The following is a 16,886-nucleotide window of genomic DNA, read 5'->3' as shown; positions in this document are numbered from 1 at the left end:
CTCTCGTTAGTTTTTCATAACGATTGTGAGCAGATTGTAAATCTTTCACTCAGAAGAACGCTGTAAAAAACTGTTGAGTGTATTGTTTTTAATGTCATTATTTAATTATTCTGTTTTGCTAATTTTATGTATTTATTTTTTATTCATTATTTTATTGTGTTTTATTGTTATTTAATTTTCTTTCTATGTCTTATGTGTTGTTTGTGAACGCCCTGACGTTTTGTTCACAAAAATGTACCTCATATTCATTTATGTACACAATTAAGTTAAAAGATTTTTTTTTTTTTAAATCACTTCCGGAACCAGCGGCCCCACCTAATTCGCCGGTAGTGACGTCACACGAGAACGTCACGGATCAGGAAAGGCAGTATTTTGACGGCAGGAGGAAAAACATTACGCCTATGTGTTTATTTTACACTGGCAAATAGGCAAGTATTACATTGTTTTACATATCAATGCTTTAGCATAACTGACTATATGTTGTTGTTTCTATGTCCTTGTGAGTAAAGAACGCGCTTAGCTGTTTAAAGATAACCAGTTTATCCGTTGAACCGAAGACTGATGAGTTAGCTAGGAAGCTAACAGCCGAGCAGAATTCTGTACAACCTCTCTTAACTTTCTGTAGATGAATAGGTGAGGGTAGATATCCATTTAAAAGCTGAAAATGTGGTCCACAAATGTTTATACAAACCATCTTAACAAGACGTTCCCATTGTGGTTTAACAAATATCACGTGACATGGTCGTCTATTTCGATCAGCTTGATTGATTCGACATTAGCAGGCTAACTTGTTAACCAGCTAACAGTTATTCTGACCAAAGTAGAAAAGCTTAAGCTCTTACGTCAGTAAAATAATGAAACCCTAAGTATCCCTGAACTGTTAACAGGTTAATGTGACACGTAGCTAGAGTGATTAAACTAGTCTGTCATAATGTGCAAGCAAACAGCTGACTTGAACCTAACTGAAGACCGCTTCCCCCCAGCTTCCTGTCTCAGGAAGTCAGTCAGTTTACATCAGGAGTATTTGTGCTTTTTGCGAAAGTGATCATTGTTCTGCTAATCATTTTATTTGCCCATTCAAGACTTATAGTGAATATGGCAGTTATTAAGATTTAAGATTAAGGAAGTCTTGGAGAGTATGTAAATTTTTAATTTTTCCTTCAATTTGTCTGCAGCCAAAGCTCATCGGTCAAGGCACAAGCACACTCTGGCAGACATGTCATACGGTAAAGCAGAGAGCTATCACCCAGTCCCACGGGACTTCAACTCCCTCATACAGACATGCAGCGGCAACATCCAGAAGATCACACAGAATAGTAAGTGCTTCACTGCTGTATCAGTAGCTCTGTTTGCCACAGTGTAAGCAGGACTGAGACCATGTCCAAACGTGGTTACTCACTCATTCAGGGGCACTGAGCCAAGGGACAGGGTATGGGAATGCTGTGTCAGCCTGCAGTCTGCCTCACTGTGCTAAATCTGCTCATTTTTTTTTTTAGACAAAGGAGAATTTTTATCTGCAATGTCGGATTTTACCGAGTTTTTTTTTTTGTGTTATAGTGTTTGGTTCTTTTACTTTGATTCTTCTCTTAAAGGTTAACTACACCGTAAATCATGGTTTTACACTGTACACATAATCACATCACTTATGTTGGCAAGTTATGTTAATACAGGCATTTTTTTTTAACAATACAGGTATTGTATGAAAAAAATTGGATTTGAAAATTCAGTTCAGCCATAATGTTGCCCTGGGCTCTAACTGCTGACCAGCTCTATATGGCTATTCATGCTACTGAGCGGTGGTCAGTCGGTGTGGTCATGAGGCTACGCTCCCTATAGCAGTTGCCCCCCCACTCTACTGGCGTTTTTTAAATATGCTGGGAGGAGGGGACGCTAGCTGAATTTGAGTGTGTGGTTACCCTTTAAGATGACTGTGAACAACTGTAATTCTTCACACAGATGGCAAAAATAACTGCTTTCATTCACAATATCAACGTTGCTATGATCTTGATGCTTTATATGAAGATTTATCCGGTTAATTTAACTGAGGCCCTGTTTACACCTGGCATTAACATGCGTCTCGGGTGATCTGATCACAAGTGGACAGCTTTAAGTACAGGTGTGAACGCACCCAAGATGCATTGAGGACACATTGAGATCCGATCACTCAGACCACATTCGGAGGTGGTCTGGGCCGCATGTGGCCATATTCATTTAGCAGTGTAAGCGCAATGCATCGTGGGCCACGTTGGAGGACCTCTGCTCAACTTTCCTGCAGACCAGGCACAGGAATTGCATTGCTGCCTCCTGGTCTGTGTACGCTCCGTCCAAAGCTGTGTTCAACTTGTTTAATAACAGGGTAAAGCAATGCATTATTTTGTTTTTTCCATTTTTCATGTGAATTAAAAAAAACGTAATCCACCTCCCTTTTTTTCCTGTTTTCCCTGTTCCCCTAACCCGTTTTGATTTTAAAAGTTTTTCGCTTGACTGTCTGATAACTACAGTTTTTACTTTTGCTGCGCTACTCGACATAATGGAGCTCAGGATTTATCAGGAGGACGACTGCTTTACTCCAAACATTATGAACCTGGACTGTGTGTGTGTAACAGCTGACCTATCGGATGTGTAGAACAACACTGAACATTAATTAACATTAGATCCTGACTGATCCTGTTGGCGTGTCAGAGATTTAAATAATCAGTGAAGTTATGTTGCTGTGTCTCATGCATAAATGCACACAGTGTCTCTCAATGTGGAGATGCAGCTGCAGGGAGATCGCTGCATATAAATCAGTATTTGTCTTATATATATTTTCTGACGTGGCACTAGAGAAAATCAATAGGAGTAGCATTTGATTTTCGTGAGGGGGCACACAATACATTGTGTATTTGTTTATCCTGTCATCAAACAAGTTGAACACAGCTGTGGACGGAGGGTACACGGACCCCCGCTTCTCCTGCCGGTTTTAAGAACAATGAATTTGGTCTTTGCAAATGGAAATGTGAGATTCAAGGAAGTGAGATCCGATCACAAGTGGTCACTCAAGACACGTGGAGACGCATGTTAATACCATGTGTAAACGGACATACTTAGAGCTGTCCACTTGTGATTGGATCACCCAAGACACATGTTAATGCCATGTGTAAACAGGGCCTTAAATTCAAAGAAGCTGGTTACAATCAGGGTCTGCAGTCGAGCAAGATATACTGTATAGGCTGAATCCAAATAGCCAGAATCACTGACACTTGCAGACTCATGGACTTAACAAGCACATTCTCTGGAAGACTACGAGTGCTGAGGGCTGTCTAAATCTGAAAGTTAACAAGTCCTCAAGTGTAAAGTCCAGTTGGGATGCAGACTTTACCCAGCTTGACTCTGAAAATGATCCATAATCCTTAACAATATGGATGTGATTCTGCAGAGCAACCTGTCTAGCTATGTCACCGTCAGCTAGTCAAACACTACCTAATTTGCCTTTATTCAGGGGTGGACACTAAAAAGAACTAGTTCATATGATGTGTTGTCTGACCACATTGGAAAGCAAGTGTTAATAGTTGTTCAGAATGAACCCACTCAAAAATGAGATGAAAAGCCTGCTGTCATAGAGAGGGACGAGACATGCTAATGGTTTCAATACGAAGGTAACAGCGCACACTTTCACACAATAGCTCCTGGAAGGCATTCATAGGGACACAGCTCCATCAATTCCAGCACTGATAAGATATGGGGTCGGGGGGGGGGGGGGTTCTGAAGCTATTCCACCATTCAACAAGCATCGCTGTTGAAGCAGTATGGCAGCTTTAAAAAGAGATGACGGGCAATGCGGGGAGAGAGAGAGGAATGAGATGTAACAAAGGTCCTCACCAAGAATCAAACCAGTAACACTACATTGACATCATGACGCCCCAAACCAAACCATGATAACATTTGAAGTCATTTTTGATGTCATTTTATGAGTGAACTGATACAGTGTGGTTTAATATTACACACAGGCTTAGTTTCACATTGGTTTATTTTAGTCTGGTGAGTTAGACAAGCAAAGGTTGGATTTCATCCAACTAAGAATCAAGTTGGACTACCTGCAGTATTGATGTAAACCTACTCAAATTCAAACTGAAACATGGCACTTTAATGTAGAATCCAATACTTTATTTCAAATTGATTTTTCTGAAGAAACTGTGTAAATACAGTAGTTACCGTCTGGACTGTAAATGCAGCAGTGTTAATACTGAGATATTAAATAAAGGGAACCTGTCTGTTATATGTAAAGGAACAGACCCTGCACATATTCTGCAGTAATTGCTCATTTCAACATTGTTAAAACAGTTTAGGTTAATAGTTTTATGACAGTGAAATAATAAAGCGGAGACCTAGTGAACTGCTGACTGAGGTTCAGCATTTTATCGGTGGTTTATGTCATCAGATAAAATGTTCAGATGTTAAAGTGACGCCATAAAGCCTGATCTTCTGAACTGAGCCGTGTGACCTTTATGTGCCGTTTGTGTATACAGTACATTAGTGAGAGAAAGAGGATATGGCACGCTTAGTTTACTCCACCCCTACATGAAATAGTTGTCTACAAAGATGTTGTGGCTGTAGATAACACCAGTGTGTTTAGTGTTTCAGAAATGAGGAAACAGAAGAACATTTCTTACGTGTTTAAGAGGAAACAGAACAACAGAGTTAACATATGCAGTGTTCTCGTTATTGACATTTTGCTTACATGCATTCATTGTACTTTGCAGTACTCCATAGTGATTTACAGTGATTTAGCCACAGCCTGATTATTATGACTCTTGATTTGTATTTTAAATCCATTTTGTCTTAAAAAAAAAATGTTGAATACTGAAGACAGGTTTATTTCTTTCCTATAGTCTGTTGTCATGGCATGTGTAGAACCAGTGAGTTCTTCCATTACAAGATTCACATTATCATTGTGTTCTTCTCCTGACAGCTGCTCAGATCAAGAGTATGGTGAACCAGCTGGGGACCAGACAGGATACCAGTCAACTCCAGGACCGACTGTATGTATCAACCTTATCTCCCCCTGCATTGCTTCTTCTCTCTGCCTCACACACACACACACACACACACACACACACACACACACACACACACACACACACACAGTCACTAAAGAATGCTTTTGTTTAGTCACCTTGGACTGCTGTGGACAGGATTCCAGACTTCCTGTTAGATCTGCCCCAGAGCTGACAGCGATGTTTTATCGTCTTACTCAGAACTTAGTGAAAAGGCCATTACACATTTGGGATGGTCTGTTTCTGAGTTGTAAATCTGTTTCTCAATATAAATAATTAGTGTTTCAGTGATGCCTGTATCTCACACAGCTAATATGATACCAGTAACAGTCCAATCAAACACAAACAAGTTATTCAGTATTATTGCATTATTGAACCTTAATCCAAACATTTCAAGAACACAGACTAAACCAGCTCTAAATTTTGCAGTATGGAGTGCATGAGGTTGTCCAACAGTGTTGTCATTCTGAACTGTTGTTTCCACCACAGGCAGCAGATACAACATTCTACCAACCAGCTTGCAAAAGAAACCAACAAGCACCTGAAAGAACTGGGTTCAATCCCTTTGCCCTCATCACCCTCAGAGCAAGTGAGTATCATTTGCATTTATTAAAGCTAGAATCACAAGTATAGACTTTTATCAGTAGTATACACTTTGTATGGTAGGAGATAAAATGACTGTGTTAGTGCTGACTGCAGAGGCTGGAGTGACAGACACTCGCTCCATTCACCTACCTACCATTCTAATACTATTGTCACAGTATCACAAAAGATAAAAAATGATCAAATTGTGTAATGAAAGCGATCAATGTGATAGGGTTTGGTGATATGGCCCCCCAAAAAAAAAATCAAGTTTGGGGTCAATTCAAGATTTGAATCGATTTTGTTTTGCCTGCAAAATGCAGGTTTGAAACATAGTATTTCTTTAAGACAGTTGAGCATGAATAATATAATACCTGCACCACCTGCAAGGCTATCATTACACGTAAAATGCAGGTCATCCCGTACAGCCGCTGACTGTCAGTATCAGATGCCTCAACTAAGTAGAGCATCCAGTTTAATAATTAGTTTCAGCTAGTGATGCCTCCTGAAACCTGGTTCTTAATTGGAACCAGTTCTAAAAATTTTAAGAGCCTGTGTAACTTATGTTTGCGCTGTAGCCTCTGCTCACAACTATAGCATGCTGGTTAGGCTAATAGCAAACAGTTGCAAAAAGGCTAAAACGAAAGCTATCTGAATGTAGCCGTACTGTTTGTCTTACACCCCTTTTTACACCAAAATTAGCACATCTGTGGGTTTTTTCCAATGCAGGTAAACCTCTCTGTTTTTTTCCCTGGTGTGTCATGTTGGATGTCACGGCTAGCAGCTAGTTAGCATGGCTAGCATCATTAGCATAGCCGTGCCCTGCTGTGTGTAACTCATAGACTGTATAAAAATAAGGTGTAGCCATGGTGTTTCTGGTTTGACAGAACTGTGCTGGGCAGGTGACAGATGTGTTCATGGTGTTTGTGTGCTCTGAAAGACATCACAGCGCACATATAAAGTCATGTTTACATATGGTCTCTCTGTAATAACAAAGCACATATTAATTTTGTTAATGCAGAGAGACCATACGTAGACATATGGATCAGACCAATTGTTTACACACATCTGCAGATAGAAACAGATGAAAGACCAGTCGGGAAAGGGGAGAAAATGAGATGAGATATTGCCCTACTGTGTGATTTCAAACTTAAAGATCCCCTCCAGACATGTATTAAGACATGAACATACTCTGCTTGGAACAATAATGTGTGTCTGACATGGCTTTTCCATAAACACAAGGACACAAGATGTTACCTACTTTATTGGAAAGTCCATTCTCAGTGTATGGAGGCTTGAAGTTTCCACATCACACTTGTATAAGTCGAATATTGGACCATGATTGGCTCCAGACTAGTTGCGTTGTTACAAACCCTGCTCATAGGCCCATCCCTAGAAATCTGATTTTCAACAACAAACTGCACATGTGTGATTCTACACAGTGAAGCTCAAACATCCAACTGTAGGAACAAGAAGAAAAACAGGTTTTTGAGGGAGGGGGGGCACTCTAAGTAATCAGTCAAAAGCAGCTGATGAGAATAAATGACTACCATTAAAACAGAACCACAAACAACACTCATGGCTGATCAGCTGTAAAATTATTAAACATCATTTAAATATCAGCTAAGAGCAAAGTCTCTTTGTAGTTATGACCCACAATCAGAAAGCAGCCTAGTACCTTTATTACCTCAGCGAGGGCTTGTCTGAAAACCAATACAGGATTTTTAAGTCAATACTGATTGCAGGATTTGAGGGCTTTAAATCAATATGATAACCTTAAGAAGGTAATGCCTGACTTCCATCAACATATTGACTGCACCACAAAGGAAACAAACACTCTGGATCACTGCTACACACCGTTTAAAAACGGCTACAGAACCGAATCACCACCCGTGTTTGGGTAGAGCAGATGGACACCCTCACACATACACTAACACACACAATTACACTAACACATGGGTCTAATACTCAAATAAGTCCTCTGTGTGTGACAGAATACTCACACCTACATAAACCTTATCAATAGGTTCATAGGCCTCACACAGGGAGAGATAGCATAATGGTTGAGTGAAGGCCATTACAACAGATGTAAAGGTATAGTCAGTGTCATTTCTAACACCACTGCAAAATGACCAAACTGCAAACAGCTAGGAAAATGAGTTTATTGGCTATTCTGTAAAGTTGTGGTAATGTAGGCAATAGCTTAGATTTTTTTCAGAATGAATGCTGAAGCAGATACTGAAAGTTTGTAGACTTTTTTTTTAACACTACTTTTATAACTTTAAATAACAATCAATATAAAATACAAAAACAGTATATAATAAACAATCTAAAAACAACTACAGGATCTAGGTAAAGAGAAAAAAAGTCTGTGATTTATCATATTAATGGCAAAGATGGAGGAGACAAAAGACAGAGCTCAGTCAAACACATTCAAGTACATTGTAATAAATAAAAAAAACAAATAAAAATCTGAAGTGTGGCCCTCTATATCTTTATCTATTTTATTTTTCCTTGTTTTCCTAACTGGTCTCATACCTTTTTATCTCCTCTGTGGTGTCCAGAGGCAGCAGAAGATCCAGAGGGACCGACTCATGAATGATTTCTCAGCAGCTCTCAACAACTTCCAAGCAGTCCAGCGGCGTGCAGCAGAGAAGGAGAAGGAGTCAGTAGCCAGAGCAAGAGCTGGATCCCGTCTATCGGTGAGTAGTAAGTCAGCGGTGGTGTCACGCCACACGATAACAGACAAATAATTCAAGGGCAAAGCCTTCGCAGTTGAGTTATGTCTTTTTTCGTTCCGTCAATATAACTTTATGAACTTAACATTTAGAAAAATACATTTTTGGAACATTTAAATCGATTCAGAATCAAAGATAAGAATCGAGATTCTTACGTGAATCAATTTTTTTCACCCACCTCCAATAAACAAAGTAGAATTAACCCTTTTTGGCATGTCAACAAAAACGGAAAATGTATAAGCTTAATAAAAGTAGAATTTATGGCAGACTTGCTATATTGGATTGCATCAGATTGCAGAGGTGTTCCTAATAAAGTGCTCAATGAGCGTATGCGTATATGTATTTACAATAACAGTCAAAAGTTTGGACACACCTACTGAGTCAAGGTTTTTATGTATATATTTATTTTTATATTTTCAACTTTGTAGAACAGTACTGACAGGACGTACAGGAAATAACACATATGGAATCATGTAGTAAATAAAAGTCTTAAACAAACCAAAATATCTTTCATATTTTGGATCCTCAAAGTAGCCAATGTTTGCTGTGATGACAGCTTTGCAACACTCTTGGCATTCTTGGCAGGTCGTCACCTGAAATGCTTTTCCAACAGTCTCGAAGGAGTTCCAACACACGCTGAGCACGTGTTGGCTGCTTTTCCTTCACTCTGCGGTCCAACTCACCCCAAACCATCTCAGTTGGGTTGAGGTTGGATGATAGTGGAGACCAGGTCATCTGATGCAGCACTCCATCAGTCTCCTTCCTGGTCAAATAGCCCTTACAAAGCCTGGAGGTGTGTTTCAGGTCACTGTCCTGTTGGAAAAACAAATGATGGTCCTACTAAGCCCAAACCAGATGGGATGGTGTATCAAAGCGGTGATGTGTCACTGCTGGAACCACAAATGCAGATAACATCCGTTCACCTTCTCTGCATCTCATGACCACACGACAGCTGGAACCAAAAATCTCAAATTTGGACTCATCAGACCAAAGTACAGATTTCCACCGGTCTAATGTCCATTCCTTGTTTCTTGGCCCAAACAATTCTTCTTCTTGGTCTCTGTTGGTTTCTTTGCAGCAAACTATGAAGGCCTGATTCACGCAGTCTCCTCTGAACAGTTATTGAGATGTGTCTGCTACTTGAACTCTGGGAAGCATTGATGCAGGCTCTAATCTGAGCTGCTGTTAAACGGCTGATAACTCTGATGAACGTCTCCTCTCCAGCAGAGGGAAGTCTTGGCCACTTTTAACAAAACACACCTGTTCAGTGAAAACCATTCCAGGTGACTACCTCATGAAGCTGGTTAAGATATTGCAGATAGCGTGCACAGATGTCATCAAGGCAAACAGTGGCTACTCTGAGGAATCTAAAATATGTTTTGATGTCTTCAGTATTGCTCTACAATGTAAAAAATAGTAAAAAGTAAAGCAAAACCACTGAATGAGTAGGTGTGTCCAAACCTTTGAATACACACACACACATACACAGTACAGTTGCATGAATGATGTAATGCAGAGACTTAATAGCAGGGTTTCTCTTTTCTTTCAGGCTGAAGATAGCTCTCGGGATGAAAAGCTTGTGTCCTTCGAGAAGTAAGTGACTGTCATTCAGGGTTTCCTTTAATCTGGGAATTTGTGTTCAATATTCAATGAATAAAAAGACATTTTGAAATGAATACATACAGATAAGAATATAACCATGAAATTGTGAAATAATACTCTCTAATTCATCATTGTTAATAGTGCAGCATGGTCAAAATCATCTAATGCTTTTGTTGTCTATTCATTATTTAACTATTGCAGTTCATTCTTCCCTCCATTAGTTTCAGTCAAGTTGTCCTGTTGTTTCTAAAACCAGTGTTGAGTTTAAATGGATCAACAACTGATACATGTGTTCCAACCAAACAGCCATTACTTAACAAATAGATGAACTAATGTACAGTAATAATACAGGTTGCACATGTGAAAGGGTTACAGGGTGACTGTAGAGGGTGACGTTGGCATTATGTAGCACACTGTTTTCAGAAGCAGTTTTAGAAGTTGTTTGACATTTACATTCTGCTTAGAAAGTGAAAACAAGACTGAAAAGAAGAAGAACCTCAGCAGGAAGTTGAGAGAGCAGCTTTAGTTAATTGATGCTCAGTAAACTGCTTTAATAGTTGCACCGTGTGTGTTCAGGTATTATTCTAAACCTCACTCATGTTTTTAAATGTTATGTGGTTTGTGTAAAGTCAAGAGGACTGGGGTCAGATGACCACCCAGACAGAGGAGGCTGCCATCACAGAGGAGGACCTGGAGCTCATCAAGGAGAGAGAAACCAACATCAGACAGCTGGAGGTCAGCTTCTGCTTACTATTTCTAATATTAATACATACCACTGACTTCTCACTTCTGCCTAGCTGATTCTAGCCTTTGGTCTGTCTTGTCTGTTTCAGTCGGACATCATGGATGTCAACCAGATCTTCAAGGACCTGGCAGTGATGATCCATGATCAGGGAGAGATGATTGGTGAGTAGCACTGGTTCAAAAACACATGAAAACAAGTGATCCTGCTGTTTTTCATTCAAACCCACACAAATCAGCAGCAGTGAGACTGAATCGACCACAACAGCAAATATCAATGTAATCATTTGACTACAATATTTAGTATGACAGTATTGGATTTATTGAATGATTATTTCATCCAACAAGTTCAACATAGAGGAAGTGTTGAGTTTGAATCAAGTGTGTCAGGAAATTTTTTTATTTTATTTTAATGTAAACAGTGTGAAAATAAAAGGTTTGCTTTCTTTTCAGTTGAGATAAATAAATATTCTCTAATATACTATTAGAGAATTTATGGTGTGTTTTTTACATGTAATTATACAGAATAACAGAAATAATGTTTATTGGGGGAAAAAAAAGTGAAGCTTCTGCAGGGAAGAGTTGCTTTTTTCCTCCAACCCAAATAACACAACAGTTGTGAGCTCAACCGTCAAAGTTTAAGTTCAAAACAGGTGATTTTTCATCGCCAACTAAAATGTACACTACCATAACAAAAATATTCATGACCCTTTACTGATCTGCCATCACTATGCTTTACATTTAGTTTAGACAACTAAAACCAACAGATGGAGATGTGAATAGCAATCTCTCAGTCAGATACTTCATACACCTCCGATAATGTCAATTTGCAGACATTATTCACACAAACACAATGGGTCTCTTATCAGGAAAATGTAAACAAAGTTCATCTGAAGTGTTTTAATAATAACTAATGCTGTTTTCCTAATTGTGAACGCTACAAAACCTCTAGTCGTCTTCACTGTGACTTCTATTAGTTCTCTGCTGACCCTGCTGTTTGTGTTGTTCTACAGACAGCATCGAGGCGAACGTGGAGAACGCTGAGGTTCACGTGGAACGAGGAACAGAGCAGCTCCAGAGAGCTGCCTACTACCAAGTGAGTCTGCAGCAGTCACTCTCAGCTCTATTTTGGTGTCACTGTTTTGGTATTTTGGTCACTGACTGTGCGTCACGGTGGGAGGAGAGGCACAGAAGAGGTCGGTGATCCAGTAGCACGTTACAATCTCGTGCAGGTCGAAAGCTCGTCACACTTCTGTTCTGGAATATTATGGTCACAAACCCTCCTATGTGATTTTCTTGTCTATCCACTTTTATTAGTTACTTTATTGTCTACATTGTGGAAAATCATCTTTTATATCACAGCTCTCATAACTCACTCTTGACTTTGTACTGAAGATCTTTGAGAAATTTACAATACAGCACAAAGTCAAGAAGTTGTGATATGTAGCACATGTGCGTTCCATAGCATGTACAATGGTGTCTGCTGTATAAGCTCTCCTGACACTGAAAATGTTAGCACTGTTATTAGTGTTTGGAACCATTTCCAAACAAACTACCATAACCACTGTCTGGGCAAAGGGACATGTCACCCAGTGCAACAGTGTAACATGTTTTTAATAGTTTTCAGACAACAACGGAGGTCTCTGGCACAGAGGAACACGATATATCTGGCTTTGAATACACACACCATACTTCAGATTTGTTGCCAATGAGAAAAATTTGTCGATTGTCAAATGTTTGGACACACCTTTGTCTTTATTTTTTTTTTTTTACTATTTTCTACATTGTAGAGCAATACTGGAGACATCAAAACTATGAAATAACACACGCAATTATGTAGTAAATAAAAGTATTAAACAAACCAAAACATGTTTCATATTTTAGATTCCTTAAAGTAGCCAATGTTTGCTGTGATGACAGCTTTGCTGGCAATAGGAGGAATCTAAAATATGAAAGATATTTTGATTTGTTGAAGACTTTTGTTTACTACATGATTCAATGTGTTATTTCATCTTGTCAGTACAATGTAGAAAATAAATCAATTAAATAAAATACCAACTTTTGATTGTTACAGTAAATACATATACACTCACTGAGCACTTTATTAGGAACACCTGTGCAATCCAATACAGCAGGTCTGCCATACATTCTGCTTTTATGAAGCTTATTCATTTTCATACATAAACCAAAAAGAATGTATATTAGAGAAACTAAAAGTCCAAAATCTGTTTCCCCAAATTTATATCTACAGTTTTGTCATTTGGTGAAGTCCCTGCTAACAATCCTCCTTTCTCTGCTTTCTTTATCACAGCAAAAGTCCCGGAAGAAGATGTGTATCCTCGCTATGGTTTGTTCCATCGTGCTTGTCATACTCGGCATCATTATCTGGCAAGCGGCTAAGTGAGTTCATTCCACACATGTATTGTGCCACGACTATATTTTTGCTCTGCCCCCCTCCCACCTGCAAGTACCTGCTTGGAAATCACAAGAAGAGCAAATAGAGGCCGATCACTTCACCAAGGTCAACGGGAGTGGATCTGTGCAGAGGGATGTCCGCTGTGAAAAAACACTCATCTGTACTGATCAAGTCCGGTTTTGTAAAATAGCTGAAAAATATCCTATTTAAACTGATATGAAGGAGAGGAGAGAGGACTGAGGTGGTGTAGGGGAGTGATTTAAGATCCAAGATTCCTTAATTTGCTTCATTCGTTTTTTGTCTTATTTACTGCACTAACACTAGCCGTCACTGTATTTCAAATATCAAAATATTATTGGGAATGATTTCAGAACAGGCAAAATGGAAAAAAAAAGAAACAAGGCTTGTTAAAAGGAAATAAATCTGTGGTTTTTAGGGGCTGTAAATTATTTTTTTGTTACCTGTTCTTGTGGAACCTTCTGATGTAAAGTGTGTGGAGTGCCACAGTTTGAAGTTGTAGCTGTGTTGCTCAGGTGAGTGTTGTCAAACCATCTGTGTGTAGTAGATCTGATCTGACACTACTGAGAGCTCTGCTGCAGCTCCTGGCCTTCACAGTAACTTGTACATGGGACCTGGAAGACTCCTGATGGTGATGGCAGCCGTGATTGTAATATAAATGTTGTAAACTGAAAGCTCTAACAGATTAATATTATCAATCAAATCCATGTTTGTAAATATTACAAAAGTGCTGCGTTATATTCTGCTGATAACATTATGGATCTCAAAACAAAAACATTTTTAATTGATTTCTATGACTCCTGTCAGTATACGTAATAAATGTCTTAAACACTTCTGATGCTCTGGATGTGTGATCAGTTTGTCTAGACATATTGGTTCAGGGTCAGATTTTTTATGGAGGCTCAACAACCTGTTTGGTATTTTTCTAACTGGAGGCCTGGGGGCCTGTACTATGAAGCAGGACTTTGGGTCAGTGAGGTCACTTCAGGGTTAACTGAGTTTTCAGGGCTACAACAGTGGTTCACTTCTTACCGGGGTACATCACCATGGTAACTTATGCTGAACAGCTAACCTGCTCCAGAGGATCGGATAACAACTTGTTAACACCCCAACTACTGACCAATCAGATCACTGGGGGAAAAAAAAAAAGTCATTCCTACAAGATCCTGACATCAACAAAAGTCCTGAGTTTACAGTAAAGTGACAAGTAAAAAAGAGCAATATATATTTTTATAGGTCAGTAGAAATGTTATTGTTCCAGGCTTTCCATTTCCACTCTGGTTTTTAAACAGAGCTTCTAACAAACATTGTTTACAACACTAAACACATGATGATTTTAGCTGTATTTTAACTGTGCAAAGTTTTATTTTATCCTCAGAGTGACAGCTGAGAGTGTGGATGATTTTATAAAACCAAATAATAATTTAACTTTTATTAGAAAAATAATCCACACACTGTTAATTGGCTTCCATGATTATAAATGTAACATTTGGTTCTGATAGACCTCAATCATTAACTACTTTTCCACTCTTTGCTTCAGTAGCAGAAACAGTCTGGCATTACTTTAAGTTTGTTTTTGTTTTTTTAATTTTATGGAACATATTCAGAATTGGTTCTTCATCAGCTGACTAAATAGCAAAAATATTCACTCTATAGTCAAGTCATATAATAATTCCTTCATGTATTTTAAGCCTTAGCCTACTTCTAATATTTGGAAATTATTTCTAGTGTTTCTACATTTTATTCTGTTGTATGATTACAAGCTATCGTTTACATTTCACTTTGTTGAATATGACTTTGCTGTCCATAAAACACAGGTAGGTTTTCTGCAGGTACCCTGCACCATTTCATTTCATATTATATAAGAACTTCATTCATGGTTCTGATGATGAAGCTCGTAATTAACAAGCCCGCCTCTTTCATATGAACGCACTTGTAGCTGGAAAATGAGTTGACCGAGCTGGTTGAGAGTCAGCGTCGTAGAACTGGTTATCTGGACGACCAATGTTAGGTTCAGTTTTTTCCCCTTTTTTGAGTATTTCAGGGTTTTAGGTTATGATTCTTTTGAAGAAGCTATATGAAATCAAACAATTCGCTAATATGGCAGAGTAGAGACAGTCCAGCAAAACTTGTCTGTCTGTGATAAAACAAAAGAACCATTAAGGGCATTATCAAATCTTTATTAAGTCTTTTATTTTCTTAAAATGCTCTTGAGTTGAAAATACTAAGTTATTTGTGTTCCTGTGGCATTTAACTTGAATGAATTTAAAAAGGCACATTGACAGTTAACTGTGAGCATTATGCCCCGCAGTGCATCAAAAGAACTTACTTGCTTTGTTGTTTATGTGTCCAATACACAGTGTGTCATAACTACAATTGGCACTGTGTCCAATCATTTCCTGTTATACTTCCTCCCTCACATACACAAATGCACACGCGCACAGACGCATGGCTAAGGTGTCTAACTTCTGTTTTTTGTGCTTATTGTGGCCAAAAATGTTTGATTTTGCAGCAGCTTTTCTCAGAAATTGTGGTGCAATTTTATGTGCTCTTATTGCAGTAAAATTGTGGGAATTGGGGAAAAATTGCAGGCAAAGGAAAATAATGTGATTTTTTTTTAACCAATGAAAAGTCATATGTAATCACTTCCATCAATAAAAAGCATATTGCATAGCATAGACAACTATATTTCAGTACTATTTTTTAAAAATGTATCTTCTGAACATGAGGACCATGGGCTCAAAGTTATATAAAAGAAAATACTGTACTTTAATAAAGGCTTATAAATAGAAACTAAAACTTTCACCTCAACATTAGCACCAATAAAAAAGCCAATAATGCCATTAAAATAAATATATTAACATAAAAATATTCCAAAGTGCCCATTTCTATGTTTGAGGTAGATTATGTCCATCTTTGCTGTCTGAACAACTCATTTATTTGTATTCTTCTGACTATTTGGGAATTGTTTTGCCCGGTCATTTTTATTGGCAGATGAGATTTGTCCATCTTTCACCTGAATGTACCTGAATCCGATCCTTGCTGAATGTGCACTGTGTGCTGCAATGACCTAAGTTACCATGACATGAAATGCAGAAATTGGTCCAAATCACAAGCAGTCTTTTGATTTGGCCATTTCATGCGGAAAAATTGTGGTAATTTAGCAAAATTGCAAGCTCTCACAAATATTAAGGAGATTTCTTGAATTTGCGTTAATTATTGCATTTGCAGGAGCATTTTTCCTCGAGCGACTGATTGTACTTTAATTGTATGTGCAAGTTTATTTGTATATATGTGAGAACTATTTTATTGAGGTGTGTGATTTTCAGTATATTGTGTGGAAATTATTTCAGCAGGTGTATGAGAGAAAATGTCAGTATCAGTTGAAACGATAAAACCAATAATCCAAATGGGATTGTAGAATTATATTAATCACTACCCATAATGCTAATGACAATATGACAGACAGATAAAATCCTCTTATCTGTCAAGGTCCATCTTTACAAATTACCTCTACCATCATAGCATTCTTATATCTGTCCACTGTCCATCTTATCTTACCACTGTCGAGTTGCTTTGCCAGTTGATCTTGGAGACTACATGTATTTCATCTATAATACATCAAAGTAGGTAGATAGGTTTCATATCTGGTAGATTTTAATTTTGTAGTGTGCGCAGGTCTTTGAAAAAAAATTATTATACAGAATAAAAACTAAACAAGCTCAGTATTTTCTGTCAGTGCTAACAAGGCTA

At 38.3% G+C, this 16,886-nt stretch overlaps 1 protein-coding gene across 1 annotated transcript; it reads left to right on the top strand.

Moving 5' to 3' along the window:
- The first annotated feature begins 306 nt into the window (after positions 1-306).
- Positions 307-13,971, top strand: stx12 (syntaxin 12). Its single transcript, XM_044336370.1, has 10 exons — positions 307-428; positions 1,176-1,316; positions 4,952-5,021; positions 5,526-5,625; positions 8,183-8,320; positions 9,906-9,949; positions 10,588-10,693; positions 10,792-10,864; positions 11,713-11,795; positions 13,011-13,971. Exons 2-10 carry the CDS (start codon positions 1,217-1,219, stop codon positions 13,101-13,103), a joined length of 807 nt encoding a protein of 268 aa, XP_044192305.1. The 5' UTR covers positions 307-428; positions 1,176-1,216; the 3' UTR covers positions 13,104-13,971.
- Positions 13,972-16,886: the final 2,915 nt, after the last annotated feature.

This window comes from Thunnus albacares, chromosome 19 (genome assembly GCF_914725855.1).
Source record: "Thunnus albacares chromosome 19, fThuAlb1.1, whole genome shotgun sequence".
Taxonomy (NCBI): Eukaryota; Metazoa; Chordata; class Actinopteri; order Scombriformes; family Scombridae; genus Thunnus; species Thunnus albacares.
This window is presented reverse-complemented; position numbering and strand designations above follow the sequence as displayed.

Bases quoted from the DNA above. Each gene is read 5' to 3' on its own strand.
- stx12 (XM_044336370.1), top strand. From the start codon at position 1,217: ATGTCATACGGTAAAGCAGAGAGCTATCACCCAGTCCCACGGGACTTC. The intron at 8,321-9,905 runs GTGAGTAGTAAG...CTTTTCTTTCAG, and splicing joins GAGCTGGATCCCGTCTATCG to GCTGAAGATAGCTCTCGGGA. The intron at 9,950-10,587 runs GTAAGTGACTGT...GTTTGTGTAAAG, and splicing joins AAGCTTGTGTCCTTCGAGAA to TCAAGAGGACTGGGGTCAGA.